Raw genomic sequence first — 18,458 nt, forward strand, 5'->3', positions numbered from 1 at the left:
ATGTTATGGAGCTGATGCTCAGACCAGATTCTGTTCAGTTGTAATGTGAAGAAAAGTTAACGCTGTTAACTTCCCTCTTAAAAAATGACAGATGCCTTTGCCCATTGGGGTAAGAAACAAATTGCATGTCAAAGTGCCTACCCCCTTAAGACAATGATTTGCAACCCTGATCTCTTGCCGACAGAATGTTAATGTGGTTGCCAGCGCAGTGAGAAATACATTACTAGCGCCTATTGTACAGTATATCATCCCAGAAGTCCCTGTCATCACAGTGATGCTGCTGGCCATCTAAGTATGGTGGCCCCCAGGGGTCAGACATAGTTATTTATCTCCTGGAGGAGAATAGGCAGGCCTTTAATCATAATCACAGGAGTACTACCTAGTCCTGAGTGCAATTAGGCCCTTTTTATCGTGGGCTGCCTCAGAGAGTGTGCCAGACTGTCTGATGAGCTGTCTGGACACGTCTGCCTTCCTTCTTCAGAGAGAGACTGACCTCTAATCAATGCTGCAGTCAAGTGCCCTTATAGCCTACCTTACCCTCCTCTACCTTACAGCACTCCATGGGGTGGTCTGGCACTGCTTTGTGTTTATCAAGAAAGGCCACCCATTCCATTCCACTGTTAAAGGGCAATATTTCACCACTTTTCAACCTCATATTAATTATCTATAATCAAATCAAATTGTATTTGTCACATACACGTGTTTAGCAGATGTTATTGCGGGTGTAGCGAAATGCTTGTGCTTCTAGTTCCGACAGTGCAGTAATATCTAACAAGTAATATCTAACAATTTCACAACATATACCCAATACACACAAATCTAGTAAGGAATGGAATTTAAGAATATATACATATATGGACAAGCAATGACAGAGCGGCATGGACTAAGATACAGTAGAATATTATAGAATAGAATACAGTATATACATATGAGATGAGTAATGCAAGATATGTAAACTAGTGTTCCAAGTGACTAGTGTTCCATTTCTTAAAGTGGCCAGTGATTTCAAAAGGTAGCAGCAGCCTCTAATGTGCTAGTGATGGCTATTTAACAGTCTGATGGCCGAGATATAAGCTGTTTTTCCTTCTCTCGGTCCCAGCTTTGATGCACCTGTACTGACCTCGCCTACTGGATGATAGTGGGGTGAACAGGCAGTGGCTCGGGTGGTTGATGTCCTTGATTATCTTTTTGGCCTTCCTGTGACATCGGGTGCTGTAGGTGTCTTGGAGGGCGGGTAGTTTACCCCTGGTAATGCGTCCGGCAGACCGCACCACCCTCTGGAGAGCCCTGCAGTTGCGGGAGGTGCAGTTGCCGTACCAGGCGGTGATACAGCCCGACAGGATGCTCTCAATTGTGCATCTGTAGAAGTTTGTGAGGGTTTTAGGTGTCAAGCCAAATTTCTTCAGCCTCCTGAGGTTGAAGAGGCTCTGTTGCACCTTCTTCCCCACACTGTCTGCGTGGGTGGACCATTTCAGTTTGTCAGTCATGTGTACGCCAAGGAACTTGAAGCTTTCCACCTTCTCCACTGCGGTCCCGTTGATGTGGATAGGGGGGTGCACCCTCTGCTGTTTCCTGAAGTCCACGATCATCTTCTTTGTTTTGTTGACGTTGAGTGAGAGGTTCTTTTCCTTGCACCACACTCCCAGAGCCCTCACCTCCTCCTTGTAGGCGGTCTCGTCATTGTTGGTAATCAAGCCAACTACTGTTGTGTCGTCTGCAAACTTGATGATTGAGTTGGAGGCGTGCTTGGCTACGCAGTCATGGGTGAACAGGGAGTACAGGAGGGGGCTGAGCGCGCACCCTTGTTGGGGCCCCAGTGTTGAGGATCAGTGAAGTGGAGATGTTGTTTCTTACCTTCACCACCTGAGGGCAGCCCGTCAGGAATTCCAGGACCCAGTTGCACAGGGTGGGGTTCAGACCCAGGGCCTCAAGCTTAATGATGAGCTTGGAGGGTACTATGGTGTTGAAAGCTGAGCTATAGTCAATGAACAGCATTCTTACATAGGTATTCCTCTTGTCCAGATGGGATAGGGCATTGTGCAGTGTGATGGCGATTGCATCGTCTGTGGATCTATTGGGGCGGGAAGCAAATTGGAGTGGGTCTCGGGTGACCGGTAAAGTAGAGGTGATATGATCCTTGACTAGTCTCTCTAAGCACTTCATGATGAGAGGTCGGTGCTACGGGGCGATAGTCATTTAGTTCAGTTACCTTGGTACAGGAACAATGGTGGCCATCTTGAAGCATGTGGGAACAGCAGACTGGGAATGGGAGAGATTGAATATGTCCGTAAACACACCAGCCAGCTGGTCTGCGCATGCTCTGAGGATGCGGCTAGGGATGCCGTCTGGGCCAGCAGCCTTGCGAGGGTTAACAGGCTTAAATGTCTTACTCACATCGGCCACAGAGAAGGAGAGGCCACAGTCCTTGGTAGTGGGCCTCGTCGGTGGCACTGTGTTATCCTCAAAGCGGGCGAAGAAGGTGTTTAGCTTGTCTGGAAGTGAGACGTTGGTGTCGGCGACGTGGCTGGTTTTCTTTTTGTAGTCCATGATTGTCTGTAGACCCTGCCACATACGTCTCGTGTCTGAGCCGTTGAATTGCGACTCCACTTCGTCTCTATACTGATGTTTTGCCAGTTTAATTGCCTTGCGGAGTGAGTGGCTACATTGTTTGTATTCTGCCATATTCCCAGTAACCTTGCCATGGTTAAATGCGTTGGTTCGCGCTTTCAGTTTTGCACGAATGCTGTCATCTATCCACGGTTTCTGGTTAGGGTAGGTTTTAATAGTCACAGTGGGCACAACATCACCTATACACTTCCTGATAAACTCAGTTACCGTTTCAGTGTATTTGTCTTTTCCCAGTCCGCGTGATCAAAACAATCTTGAAGCATGGATTCCGATTGGTCAGACCAGCGTTGAATAGTCCTTAGCACGGGTACTTCCTGTTTCTGCCTATAGGAAGGGAGGAGCAAAATGGAGTCATGGTCAGATTTGCCGAAAGGAGGGCGGGAGAGGGCCTTATAAACAGCTCCAGCACCATACCAGAGTCTACATATGTGAAAACGGCCATTTGGAAGACCACGATGTTAAGATTCATTTTTTCAGTTTTTGTAATTTTCCATAATTAGTTTCTGTATACATGTACAGTTGGTAATGTGTCGTTAACTTGAAATATGAGTGTTTCACTTTGAGTAATGCTGCTTTTCCATGGTACGAGGTAGACGGTAGACGGCAAACCAGATGTCATTGTTTTCAATGAGAGAATGACGGTAAATGCCGTTGAGGCTGGCGGTGAATGCCGTCAGCCGCCACGGTAGACGGGACTTGCCGCCAGAGTTCAAATATTTCAACTTTTGCCGTCTGCCGTAGCATTGTTTTCTACAGGATGTTTGTTTACCGAAATCACCATAGCAACGCATACTGTCGTGCTGGCTTGCTTTTGCCGTCACTGTCTTTCTTGCTTTCTTGTCCCACTATTACTTTTTTTTACATCCCTCGTCTAAACGCAGCATAACTCCTTGTTTGGCTCCTGAATGTTAAAGCAATGAAACTAAGATCCCTGCACCCTTAATTTCTTAGCTTCATCGTGGCGTTTTTCTGCTTCCATCTCTTGTCGTTCCACTCATTTCTGTGTTTTTATTTTGACTCTCTCCATCCAGTCCCAGTCTCAAAACCCTCCAGCAGCAAATTATTGGCTGTGAGAAGTAGCAACATTTTCAAATCCTTATAGCATTTACATGCTGCGTCTGGGAACAGCTGCATCTGGGAACATGGATTGTGTCTGGGGTTCAAATGGCTGTAAATACAATTTGAGGATGAAAGAGAATAGCTTCGTAAATAAAGACATTTGTTTTACAAACTGTTTGTTTTGTCTGTTAATGGACTTTCAGATCATTTGAACTGACGACCTTGACCTCACCCAGACACAACACTTGATTAGGCTATTTGGCCCAATGCCACATGAAGTGCAGTTATTCCCGCATATGCACATTCAACAAATACCAAACCCGACAAAAACTTTGCCGCTGGCCAACAATCTGCTCTGACACACAAACAAAATGTTCCAATGTTTCCCTCCTCTAGATAAATAGATTGAGCGTTGCTGTAACTCTCCAAACCCCTCATGCTACCGAGATAAATTCACTGGTACGATCAACAATGCCTGACACACTAAATCCCTGGCTGATCACTCCAGGCATTTACTGCTTATCACACTGCCCAGTTTTAATGGCCACTGGGCCACTCTCCACTCTCCACTCCTGGGCCAAAGCCAGATCCTTTCTTCCACCTTTTATAACATCCTCTGGTGGCTCATTCAGGCCCATGCCCCCAAGTAGACCCTAATATAGCACCAGACGTGAAAACAACAGAGGACAACAGAGGACATCCGAGTTTAACAGCGTTTGTGTCAAAAGCCAAATTCCTTCTATTTCTCGTTCTGGCTTTCGTAGTTTTGTTTTGGTACTCTCTGGTTTTGTTGAAGTTGGAAGTGTAGTGGATGTCTGCATGTCAGATGGTTTCTCATAGGCTTGAAAGGCAAGCCGCGTGACCACAGTGTCTTGAAATGATAACAGTAATGCGTGTCAGTGTCATTGTGGAATGCTGCTTGACATTGTGGAAAGATGTCTGTATATCAAAGAAACCAAGGAAAACATCTTTGTTCTCCATAAATTACTTAGAAAATGTCACTTGATGGCTTTAATGAAGTCAACAACTCTCTTCATAGAGACATACTGTACTTGACGTGACTGTTGTTTGCTGCCACATGTATCTTGTTGATTGTATTGATGTGGCTCCTTAGGATAACAAACGTGTAGCTTATAGAGCAATATCCACTGTGCAGGAAAGAAACCATTATGTTTTTGATAGGCACAGGTTTGTGCTGAGTATGTATTTTCCCATGGTAGTGCTCTTTGAAGCAGTATTATCCAGAAGAGAGGACCTTCAAACGGGCCCCTGAAGAACACCTAATGTCATAGGGGCCCCTGGATAAAGGCATAGAGAATCATTGAACTTTGACATGTTAAGGACAGATAAAACTGGCTGTTATGGAGAGGAACTGGATGACATGTTTACAGCCTTTGAGGAGGCTTGAATGGGGCCCTATGGTAATTTTCCATTGCCATTCCTGATCCAGGGAGTAACACTAACTTTTGTTGAAATAAATGGGATAGATATACTCCACTGTAGTGGTTGGTTGTCAAGATGCCGTAGGCTTTCCATGCTTTGATGGAATTTTCACAGGGCTTCTGTGGTTAGAGGGCTGGTTTTGTACATGTGTGCGTGTGTGTTTACTGGCCCTCCAGTGCTTGCTTTGCTAATTGTCCTGGCCTTCGTCCATCTGTCTACAGTTACCACCTGGCCCCATGAGATTGGCATGCGCCTGTATTTCTTGCTGATTGCTCTGTGTGTCTAAGGCTTCTCCATAAGAGGCTTGCAGGGCTTCTGGGGTTTAGGCAGAGCTCTTCCACTCCAGTACACTGCACAGCGAGAGCTCTTCCACTACAGTACACTGTACAGCGAGAGCTCTTCCACTACAATACACTGCACAGCGAGAGCTCTTCCACTACAGTACACTGCACAGCGAGAGCTCTTCCACTACAATACGCTGTACAGCGAGAGCTCTTCCACTACAATACACTGTACAGCGAGAGCTCTTCCACTACAATACACTGTACAGCGAGAGCTCTTCCACTACAGTACACTGTACAGCGAGAGCTCTTCAACTACAATACACTGTACAGTGAGAGCTCTTCCACTACAATACACTGTACAGCGAGAGCTCTTCCACTACAATACACTGTACAGTGAGAGCTCTTCCACTACAATACACTGTACAGCGAGAGCTCTTCCACTACAGTACAATCACACTGATTTGTTTATGATTTGCAGTATGTTTCTCACTCTCTGCTCTTTGTCATTTTTCGGCCACAGATGTTGACGAGTGTCAGGTCCACAACGGAGGCTGCCAGCACAGATGCATCAACACCAGAACCTCGTTCTACTGCGAATGCAACCCGGGCACCCGTCTGCACACAGATGGCCGGACCTGCATCGGTAAGGTGTAGGGTGAAATTGCCCTTAGACCAGCGGTTCCAAAACTAGGGGTCGCCTGTTTCACATGGGGTCGCCTGATATGAAAATAGGGTTGCATGATTTCTTTTTTTTTTACCCAAAAATGTTTTTTTTTTTTGTTTTTTTGTATCTCAAAATCATTCATGTGGTTACCCTTAAAAATCTAAATGAAAACTATTGAAATCTAAAAGATACAATTCAATCAGAGTGCCCTTAGAACGTGGGAAAAGGCCGCACTTGACTGTTGCGCTTGAATCGGAATGATTCAAGTGCAACAGTCAAGTGCGGCCTTCCGTGCTTTCATGTGACCGAATGCTGCAGACAAAGCATTCACGGGTCATTACGTAGGAGTTTTGGTTACTGACTCAAAGGGAATACCCTGCCGTCTCCCTCAGAGCATTAAAACTCATGGTACCCTTCGCCAGCTCATATCTGTGTGAAGCTGGAGTCAGCAGTGCTCTCGTCTGCATTAAAACCAAATATCGATCCAGGTTGGATGTGACAGCAGTGATGAGGTGCGCACTGTTGACCACGCCCCCTGACTTTGAGAAGCTCTGACGCGACATGCATCAAGCACACCCATCTCATCAGTGATGGTGAGAGATAATGTCAGACTAATTTGCAATTGACTGTCTACCTCCACATTAAAAGTGTGTGATCGTGAGTTGAGAAGACAATTAGAAATACTGTTAGAATATTTTGCAATTGACTGCCATAGCCCTAAATACAAATGTAAACATTGGCTGTTAATTACATATTTTTTTGTGGTTGGGGCCGTGAGAATTGTCAAATATCCAAATGTAGTCGTGGAAGAAAAAAGTTGGGGAACACCTGCCCTAGACGGTGACCTTGGGTCAGTTTTGCATTTCCCCAATAATGGTTAAGGTTAGGCTTGGGGGAGGGGAAGCTGATTCTAGGGCTCTACCTAGGGGAACTTCACCCTGGAGCCATCAGTGAGACCTAAAGGGCTGTGGAGGGGTCACCTAAGGTCAACCAAGGTCAGGGGTGAGGGGGGTTGGGAGTGATAGGGGTTTGGGATGAAAGAGGTGGATCTGGTCCAACGCGCTGGCTGTATCCCATTGTTGCCCTCACCATCTGGAAGCTAGGCTATGGTAGAAGCTGGGACTCACATCAAAGCAGGGAAAGGGGTCTTCACCTTCTGCTTGTGTCAAAAGTGGGAATCAAAGAGTCTGTTGTGCTGGCAAAAGAGGTGTTTTCCCACTGTTCTCTAGCAGCCCTTACAGAGCAGGTTTGTGTCTGGGCATATATAGTAGCGCCGTGTCTGCCTCTCTCTTTTCTCTTTCTGTCTCTCTCACACGCATACACACATACACACAGACACACAGACACACTCAGAGAGCTCCTATTCTCTCAGGGCTATGGCACACAACAACAACATGTCAGGTTAACTCAAATCAAATCCCATTTTATTTGTCATATGCACTGAATACAACTGGTGTAGACTTTACCGTGAAATGCTTTCTTATGAGCCCTTCCCAACAATGCAGAGTTTAATCCACTCGAGTCGATTGACGCACTGGTGTATCAATCTAAGTAACATAATAAAAAAATCCCCATTAAAATCTGTCAGTTTAAGCTAGAGATATCTGTTTTTTTTGCATTGGATGAGTCTCAATCCACTGCATCCGCCGATGTCGCACTTCCGCATCTGCAGTGAAAGGTGGTAGTGCTAGAGCGGTGTTTGTCAGACCATGGACATCCCAAAAATCAGTCTTCTCACTAAACGTCTGTAGAGTCCGAACGGTTTGACCTACAAACTACTATGGAAAGGGGAGACTCTCACAAACATGAAGGTGTTCCCCGTTTTGCTCTATGACCCCTCACAAGTGTCAGGGGACTCGTCTGAAGGTAACTGGTACCAGTTACAAAAATTGTTTTTAAGTATGAAGGTAGTTTTGTGCCTACCCAAATTATGTGTATAAATATATATATATATATATATATATATACATATATATATATATATATATATATATATATATATATATATATATATATATTCCCTGAGCTTTCTTATATCTCCTAGATATAGGACAAACACTTAAAAAACATGTTTCTTATGCTGAATTTTTTGACTGTCTTTTTTGCTATTTATGAATGTGTTATTCAATGCATTTCTCTGGGCTATAGTAATAAAGGCCAAATTCAATATTTTATCAAATAATTGTTTTATTTTTTATACCTAAAGCGGTCCTACAACTCAAAATCAAAATGCTAAATGATCCGTAGTATGACCATATTAAAACATTTCCATATGTCAGCTTAGAATTAAGAATTACAAAGAAAAAGAAACACAATAGGAACAAAATAAAATACAGAGGAATGGAGCTACAGTACAGTTGAAGTCGGAAGTTTACATACATTTAAACTCCGTTTTTCACAATTCCTGACATTTCTCCAAAAAGTACGATCTTTGTCCCCATGTGCAGTTGCAAGCCATAGTCTGGCTTTTTTGGGCGATTTGGAGCAGTGGCTTCTTCCTTGCTGAGCGGTCTTTCAGGTTATGTCGATATAGGACTCGTTTTACTGTGGATATAGATACTTTTGTACCTGTTTCCTCCAGCATCTTCACAAGGTCCTTTGCTGTTGTTCTGGGATTGATTTGCACTTTTCGCACCAAAGTACGTTCATCTCTAAGAGACAGAACGCGTCTCCTTCCTGAGCGGTATGAATAATGCGTGGTCCCATGGTGTTTATACTTGCGTACTATTGTTTGTACAGATGAATGTGGTACCTTCAGGCGTTTGGAAATTGCTCCCAAGGATGAACCAGACTTATGGAGATCTACAATTTTTAATCTGAGGTCTTGGCTGATTTCTTTTGATTTTCCCATGATGTCAAGCAAAGAGGCACCGAGTTTGAAGTTAGGCCTTGAAATACATCCACAGGTACACCTCCAATTGACTCAAAGGATGTCAATTAGCCTATCAGAAGCTTCTAAAGCCATTACATCATTTTCTGGAATTTTCCAAGCTGTTTAAAGGCACAGTCAACTTAGTGTATGTAAACGTCTGAACCACTGAATTTGTGATACAGTGAATTATAAGTGAAATAATCTGTCTGTAAACAATTGTTGGAAAAATTACTTGTGTCATGCACAAAGTAGATGTCCTAACCGACTTGCCAAAACTATAGTTTGTTAACAAGAAATTTGTGGAGTGGTTGAAAAACGAGTTTTAATGACTCCAACCTAAGTGTATGTAAACTTCTGACTTCAACTGTATATACAGGGAATACCAGTACCAGATCAATGTGCAGAGGTACGAGGAATTTCAGGTAGGTATGTACAGTACAGTGCCTTCAAAGTATTCACACAGCTTTACTTTTTCCACATTTTGTTGTGTTACAGCCTGCATTTAAAATTGATTAAATTGAGATTGGTTGTCACTGATCTACACACAATATCCCATAATTTCAAAGTGGAATTATGTTTTTCGAATTTCTTTACAAATTAATAAAAAATGAAAAGAATGAATTGGCTTGAGTCAATAAGTATTCAACCCGTTTGTTATGGCAAACCTAAATAAGTTCAGGAGTAAAAATGTGCTTAACAAGTCACATAATAAGTTGCATGGACTCACTCTGTGTGCAATAATCGTTTTTAACATCTCTGTACCCCACACATACAATTATCTGTAATGTCCTGCAGTCGAGCAGTGAATCTCAAACACAGATTCAACCACAAAGACCAGGGAGGTTTTCCAATGCCACGCAAAGGGCACATATTGGTAGATGGGTCAAAATAAAAAAGGCAGACATTGAATATCCCTTTGAGCATGGGGAAGTTATTAATTACACTTTGGATGGTGTATCAATACACCCAGCCACTACAAAGATACAGCTGTCCTTCCTAACTGAGTTGCCGGAGAGGAAGGAAACTGTTCAGGAATTTCACCATGAGGCCAATGGTGACTTTAAAACAGTTACAGAGTTTAATGGCTGTGATAGGAAAAAACTGAGGATGGATCAACAACATTGTAGTTACTCCACAAGACTAACATAATTTACAGAATTGACAGAGTGAAAATAAGGAAGCCTGTACAGAATAAAACTATTCCAAAACATGCATCCTGTTTGCAAAAAGGCACTAAAGTAATATTGCACAAAAATTGTCAAAGCACTTAACTTTTTGTCCAGAAACAAAGTGTTATGTTTGGGGCAAATCAGGCAAAATCCTATAGGAAAACTGGTTCAGTCTGCTTTCCACCAGACACTGGGAGATTAATTCAATTTTCAGCAGGACAATAACCTAAAACACAAGGCCAAATCTACACTGGAGTTGCTTACCAAGAAGACAGTGAATGTTCATGAGTGGCCAAGCTACAGTTTTGACTTAAATCTGCTTGAAAGTCTATGGCAAGACTTGAAAATGGTTGTGCTTAGGGTCGTTGTCCTGTTGGAAGGTAAACCTTTGCCCCAGTCTGAGGTCCTGAGCGCTCTGGAGCAGTTTTTTTTTATCAAGGATCTCTCTGTACTTTGCTCCGTTCATCTTTCCCTCAATCCTGACTAATCTCCCAGTCCCTGCCGCTGAAAAACATCCCCACAGCATGACGCTGCCACCACCATGCTTCACAGTAGGGATGGTGCCAGGTTTCCTCCAGACGTGACGCTTGCCATTCAGGCCATTAAGTTCAATCTTGGTTTCATCAGACCAGAGAATCTTGTTTCTCATGGTCTGACAGTCCTTTAGGTGCCTTTTGGCAAACTCCAAGCTGGCTGTCATGTGCCTTTTACTGAGGAGTGGCTGAATACTTATGTAAATAAGGCATTTCTGTTTTTTATTATTTAATACATTTGCAAAGATTTCTACAAACCTGTTGTCACTTTGTCATTATGGGGTATTGTGTGTAGATTGATGAGGAAAAACATTAATTTAATCCATTTTAGAATAAGGCTGTAATGTAACAAAATGTGGAAAAAGTCAAGGGGTCTGAATACTTTCCGAATGCACTGTATATATAGTCTAATGACTGTGCATAGGGTCAGTGCAGATATTTTGGGTACCATTAATTGACTATTTAGCAGTCTGGCTATTTAGCAGGCTTGGGGGTAGAAGCTGTCTCGGAGCCTGTTGGTCTGAGAGCAGAGGCTCCGGTACCATTTGCCGGACTGTAGCAGAGTGAACAGTCTATGGCTTGGGTGGCTGGAGTCTTTGTACATTTTTCAGGCCTCCCTCTGACACCGCCTGATATAGAGGTCCTCCAGTGATGTACTGGGCTGTCCGCACCACCCTCTGTAGCGCTTTGCGGTCAAGTGTGGTGCATTTGCCATACCAAGCCGTGATGCAGTTAGTCAAGATGCTCTCGATGGTGTTGCTGTATAACTTTTTGAGGATCCGAGGGCCCATGCCAAATATTTTCAGCCTTCTGAGGGGGAAGAGGCGCTGCCGTGCCCGCTTCACGACTGTGCGGGTGTGTGTGGACCAGGTTAGGTCCTTAGTGATGTGGATGCAAAGGAATTTGAAGCTCTCAACCCGGTCCACAACAGCCCCGCTCCACAACAGCCCCTCTTTCTCCTATAGTCCACAATCAGCTCCTTGGTCTTACTGATGTTGAGGGAGAGGTTGTTGTCCTGGCACAACACTGCTAAGTCTCAGACTGGGACAAGGAGAGATTGCAAATGTCTGTGAAGACACTTGCCATTTGGTCTGCGCATGCTTTGAGAACGCCCCCTGGTATTCTGTCTTGTGATTGCTAACCTGTTTAAACGTTTTGCACACGTCGGCCATGGAGAGCGAGATCACACAGTCATCCGGAAGAACAGGGGCTTTCATTCAAGGCACAGTGTTATATTCCTCGAAGCAAGCATTAAAGACATTTAGCTCGTTTGGGAGTTCTGCATCGCATGGCTTGGTTTCCTTTTGTAATTCGTTATCGTTTGCAAGCCCTGTCACATACGATGAGCGTCGGCGCAAGTGTAATAGGACTCCACCTTTCTCCTATATTGTCCTTTAGCATGTTTGATGTCTTGTCAGAGGTCATAGTGGGCTTTCTTGTATGCGCCCATGTCCGTGTCCCGTTCCTTGTAAGCGGTAGCTCTAGCCTTTAGCCCGGCGGATATTGCCTGTAATCCATGGTATTTGGTTTGGATAAGTTCTTATAGTCACTGTGGGGACGACATCGTCTATGCACTTATTGATGAAGCCCGTGACTGTTGTGGTAAATTCTTCAAAGTTATCTGTACTAGCAAAACAGTCTTGTAGACTCGTGTCTGCTTCATCTGACCAATTCCGTATTAAGCGCATCACTGGTTTTTCCTGTTTTAGCTTTTGTTTGTAAACAGGAAGCAGGAGAATGGAGTCATGGTCACATTTGCCTAAGGGAAGATGAGGGAGGGCCTTCTATGCGTTTCTGTGTGTCAGTGTCTGATGTGGATGTGGTGTAGGAGTCAGGCGCAGGACACAAAAGCTACTTCCAACAGACTTTACTGGAGGACACGAAATACAAAGAAAAGGGCCTCAACAAAACAAGGAGGCGAGCGATTACGCAACAGTGCGTAACACTCCAATGCACAAGCAATACGCAAAAGTGCGTCTGGACTCTAAAACACAATAGAGCAAAAATACCAGCACCTACGGACAGGCGGAACAATTACACACAACTCACTACAAACAAAACGAGACACATATAGAGAACATAATTAACACTAACAGGAAACAGGTGAACCAGGAAGACAAAACCGAACAAACATCGATAACATACAACGATGGCAGCTAGTACTCCGGGGACGACGACCGCCGAAGCCTGCCCGAGCAAGGAGGAGGAGCAGCCTCGGCCGAAACCGTGACAGTACCCCCCCTTGACGCGCGGCTCCAGCCGTGCGCCGACCCCGGCCTCGGGGACGACCAGGAGGATGCAGAGCAGGGCGCGTGGGATGACCACGGTGGAACTCAGTCAGGAGAGATGGGTCTAAGATGTCCCTCCTCGGCACCCAGCACCGTTCCTCCGGGCCGTACCCCTCCCACTCCACGAGATACTGGAGACCCCCCATCCGACGTCTCGAATCCAAGATGGACTGAACTGTGTACGCCGGAGCCCCCTCGATGTCCAATGGGGGCGGAGGAGTCTCACTTATCTCACAGTCCTGGAGTGGACCAGCTACCACCGGCCTGAGAAGAGACACATGTAACGAGGAGTTAATGTGATAATCAATAGGCAGTTGTAACCTGTAACACACCTCGTTCAACCTCCTCAGGACTACAAACCGCCGACCCAGCTTCCGGCAGGGCAGGCGGAGGGGCAGGTTTCGAGTCGAGAGCCAGACTCGATCTCCAGGTGCGTACACCGGACCCTCACTGCGGTGGAGATCGGCGCTCGCCTTTTGTCGAACGGATGGCCCGCTGCAGATGGACGTGTGCAGCGTTCCACGTCTCCTCCGAGCGCCGCACCCACTCATCCACCGCAGGAGCCTCGATCTGGCTCTGATGCCATGGTGCCAGAACCGGCTGATACCCTAACACACATTGGAAAGGGGTTAGGTTGGTGGATGAGTGGCGGAGAGAGTTCTGTGCCATCTCTGCCCAGGGGATATACCTCGCCCACTCCTCCGGCCGGCCCTGGCAATACGATCTCAGAAACCTACCCACATCCTGGTTCACTCTTTCTACCTGCCCATTGCTCTCTGGGTGGTACCCCGAGGTAAGGCTCACCGAGACCCCCAAGCGCTCCATGAACGCCCTCCAGACTCTGGAGGTGAACTGGGGACCTCGATCAGACACTATATCCTCGGGCACCCCGTAGTGCCGAAAGACGTGGGTGAACAGTGCCTCAGCGGTCTGTAGGGCAGTAGGGAGACCCGGCATTGGGAGGAGACGACAGGCCTTCGAGAACCGATCCACAATGACCAGTATAGTGGTATTCCCCTGAGAGGGGGGAAGGTCTGTAACGAAATCCACCGAGAGGTGAGACCAGGGTCGCTGTGGAATGGGCAGGGGTTGTAACTTTCCCCTGGGCAGGTGTCTAGGCGCCTTACACTGGGCGCACACTGAGCGGGAGGAGACATAAACCCTCACATCCCTGGCTAACGTTGGCCACCAGTACTTAGCGCTAAGGCAGTGCACTGTCCGGCCAATATCTGGATGTCCAGAGGAGGGGGACGTATGAGCCCAATAAATCAGACGATCCCGAACCTCGAGTGGAACGTACGTCCGACCTACAGGACACTTTGGGGGACTAGGGTCGGTACGCAACGCCCGCTCGATCTCCGCATCGACCTCCCACACTACCGGTGCCACCAGACAAGACTCCGGCAGGATGGGAGTGGGCTCAATGGACCTCTCCTCTGTGTCATACCGCCGGGACAGGGCGTCTGCCTTACCGTTCTGGGACCCAGGGATGTACGTTATTTTAAACACGAACCGGGTTAGAAACATGTTCCACCGAGCCTGACGAGGGTTCAATCTCCTAGCTGCCCGGATGTACTCCAGGTTACGGTGGTCAGTCAAAATGAGAAAAGGGTGTTGAGCCCCCTCAAGCCAATGCCTCCACACCTTTAGGGCCTGTACCACGGCTAACAGCTCCCTGTCCCCTACGTCATAATTTCGCTCCGCCGGGCTGAGCTTCTTGGAATAAAAAGCACAGGGGCGGAGTTTAGGTGGCGTGCCGGACCGTTGCGATAGTACGGCCCCAATACCGGCCTCTGACGCGTCCACCTCTACCTGGAATGGTAAAGCGGGGTCCGGATGCGCCAGCACCAGAGCTGAAGTGAACAGGTCCTTCAGTCTCCCAAAAGCCCTGTCCGCCTCAGCTGACCACTGCAAACGCACCGGGCCCCCCTTCACCAGGGACGTTATGGGAGCTGCCACCTGTCCAAAACCCCGGATAAACCTCCGGTAGTAATTTGCAAAACCCAAGAACTGCTGCACCTCTTTAACCGTGGTTGGGGTTTGCCAATTACGCACGGCTGACACACGGTCAACCTCCATCCTCACGCCTGACGCAGACAACCGATAACCCAAAAAGGAGACCGACTCCTGGAAAAACTGACATTTCTCTGCCTTGACATACAAGTCGTGCTCCAACAGCCTCCCCAACACTCGGTGCACCAGGGTTACATGCTCGGCTCGGGTAGAAGAGTACACTAGAATGTCGTCGATGTACACGACCACACCTTGCCCCTGCATGTCCCGGAAGATCTCGTCCACAAAGGATTGGAAGACTGAAGGAGCATTCATCAACCCGTATGGCATGACGAGATACTCGTAATGACCCGAGGTGGTACTAAATGCTGTCTTCCATTCATCGCCCTCCCTAATGCGCACCAAGTTGTAGGCGCTCCTGAGATCTAGTTTTGTGAAGAAACGCGCTCCGTGTAATGATTCCGTCATAGTCACAATCAGAGGGAGTGGATAACTGTATTTCACAGTGATCTGATTGAGACTACGGTAATCAATACACGGGCGCAACCCTCCATCCTTCTTCTTCACAAAAAAGAAGCTTGAGGACGCAGGGGAGGTGGAGGGCCGTATGTATCCCTGTCTCAGAGACTCGGCTATGTAAGTCTCCATAGCCCCCTTCTCCTCTTGAGACAGAGGATACACATGGCTCCGCGGAAGCGCTGCTCCTGCCTGGAGGTCTATCACACAATCCCCCTGTCTATGAGGAGGCAACCGCATCGCCCTCGTCTTGCTAAACACGAGTGCTACATCCTCATACTCAGGGGGAATGTGCATTGCGGGCACTTGGTTCGGACTCTCCACCGAGGTCGCCCCCACGGAAACACCTAGACATCGCCCTACACACTGGGCAGACCACTCCTTGAGAGCCCTCTGTTGCCACGAAATGGAGGGATTATGGGTAATCAACCAGGGAAGCCCCAGCACCACTGGATACGCAGGAGAGTCGATTAGATATAACTGAATAGTTTCCTCATGACCCCCCTGCGTACTCATCCTAAGTGGTGCTGTGACCTCTCTAATCAACCCCGATCCCAACGGGCGGCTATCTAGTGCATGGACAGGGAAGGGAGCATCAACAGGAAGGAGGGGAATCCCTAACTTTACACAAAAATTCCGATCAACAAAATTCACAGCTGCGCCTGAATCTACTAGCTCCTTATGCTGGGAATGAGGTGCAACCTGTGGAAATCTTACAGGTATACATAAGTAAACAACAGAGAGCTCTGGGTAAGTGGGGCACCTACTCACCTGGAAGGACTCCCCAGTGCGTGGCCTGTTGTCCCGTCCCCCTGGAGACCCTCCCCAGCACCTAGCCGCAGTGTGCCCTCCACGGCCACAGTTTGTGCAGGGGACGGCCCCCCTCGGGCTCCCTCTCCTCCTCTCTCTAGCGCCAGCACCCCCGAGCTCCATAGGGCTCGGCTCGGAGGTGCTGGAGGATGGAATGGACGGCCCCCACTCGGGACGTCCGCGGGTGGCCAGCAGGATGTCGAGACGGATGAACATGTCCACCAACTGGTCGAACGATAGGTTGGGGTCCCTGCAGGCCAGCTCTCTCCGAACGTCCTCCCGTAGACTGCATCGATAGTGGTCGATGAGGGCCCGCTCATTCCACCCCGCATCCGCCGCTAGAGTCCGGAATTCCAGGGCGAACTCCTGTGCGCTCCTCTTCCCCTGTCGGAGGTGGAATAGACGCTCCCCCGCCGCTTTCCCCTCAGGTGGATGGTCGAACACTGCCCTGAAGCGGCGGGAGAACTCCGCGTAGGTGATGGTGGCGGCGTCTATTCCCCTCCATTCAGCGTTGGCCCACTCCAACGCCTTGCCGGAGAGACAGGAGATGAGGGCGGAAACGCTCTCGTATCCCGAGGGCGCCGGGTGTATGGTGGCCAGGTAGAGTTCCACCTGCAGTAGGAACCCCTGACACCCGGCTGTGGTGCCATCATATGCCCTCGGGAGCGAGAGCAGAATCCCACTGGATTCTGGAGCTTGGATGGGAGGACTGACCGATGGTGGTGGTAAGGTCGGAGGAGGTGTGGGCACTCCTCTAGTCTCCCATCGGTGCAGAGTGTTGATCACGTCCTGCAGGGCGGACCCGAGTTGAAGGATCCGGTCGTCTTGCCCGCTGACGCGCTCCTCCAGCGACTCGGGTGCTGCTGCTGCTCCTGCTGACTCCATGATGGTGTGTAATTCTGTCAGTGGCTGATGTGGATGTGGTGTAGGAGTCAGGCGCAGGACACAGAAGCTACTTCCAACAGACTTTACTGGAGGACACGAAATACAAAGAAAAGGGCCTCAACAAAACAAGGAGGCGAGCGATTACGCAACAGTGCGCAAAAACACTCCAATGCACAAGCAATACGCAAAAGTGCGTCTGGACTCTAAAACACAACAGAGCAAAAATACCAGCACCTACGGACAGGCGGAACAATTCCACACAACTCACTACAAACAAAACGAGACACATATAGGGAACATAATGAACACTAACAGGAAACAGGTGAACCAGGAAGACAAAACCAAACAAACATCGATAACATACAACGGTGGCAGCTAGTACTCCGGGGACGACGACCGCCGAAGCCTGCCCAAGCAAGGAGGAGGAGCAGCCTCGGCCGAAACCGTGACACTGTGGGTAGAATAAAAGTGGTTTAGAGTTTTAGCACCCCTAGTGTCGCAGGAGACGTGTTGATAGAGGTGAGGTAGAACGGTTTTAAGTCTAGCCGCACTATAGTCTCCACACACCATAAACGCTGCCTCTGGGTGAGCGTTTTCTTGTTTGTTTATGGACTATACAGTTTGTTAAGCGTAATAGGACTCCACCTTTCTCCTATATTGTCCTTTAGCATGTTTGTTTGATGTCTTGTCAGAGGTCATAGTGGGCTTTCTTGTATGCGCCCATGTCCGTGTCCTGTTCCTTGTAAGCGGTAGCTCTAGCCTTTAGCCCGGCGGATATTGCCTGTAATCCATGGTTTTTGGTTTGGATACGTTCTTATAGTCACTGTGGAGACGACATCGTCTATGCACTTATTGATGAAGCCCGTGACTGTTGTGGTAAATTCTTCAAAGTTATCTGTACTAGCAAAACAGTCTTGTAGACTCGTGTCTGCTTCATCTGACCAATTCCGTATTAAGCGCATCACTGGTTTTTCCTGTTTTAGCTTTTGTTTGTAAACAGGAAGCAGGAGAATGGAGTCATGGTCACATTTGCCTAAGGGCCTTCTATGCGTTTCTTCAGGCTCTGATCAGTCCCTACACCCAAACGAGGGCACTGCGTTCATCCACCTCTGGCCTGCTGGCTCCCCTACCTCTGCGGAAGCATAGTTCCCGCTCAGCCCAGTCAAAACTGTTCGCTGCTCTGGCACCCCAATGGTGGAACAAGCTCCCTCACGACGCCAGGACAGCGGAGTCACTCACCACCTTCCGGAGACATTTGAAACCCCACCTCTTTAAGGAATACCTGGGATAGGAT

The 18,458-nt window shown here is 47.6% G+C and overlaps 1 protein-coding gene across 1 annotated transcript in view; it reads left to right on the forward strand.

Annotated features, from left to right (window-relative positions):
- Positions 1 to 18,458, forward strand: part of LOC311149950 (uncharacterized protein) — a gene marked incomplete at both ends in the record, with an annotated part of 93,841 nt that overhangs the window by 12,012 nt on the left and 63,371 nt on the right. Inside the window, one exon of the mRNA XM_084187174.1 lies at positions 5,935 to 6,057. Within this exon, the coding sequence (XP_084043300.1) occupies positions 5,935 to 6,057 (123 nt within the window). The remainder of the gene's footprint in view (positions 1 to 5,934; positions 6,058 to 18,458) is intronic.

This window comes from Coregonus lavaretus, assembly GCF_964263955.1.
Source record: "Coregonus lavaretus genome assembly, chromosome: 22".
Classification (NCBI taxonomy): domain Eukaryota; kingdom Metazoa; phylum Chordata; class Actinopteri; order Salmoniformes; family Salmonidae; genus Coregonus; species Coregonus lavaretus.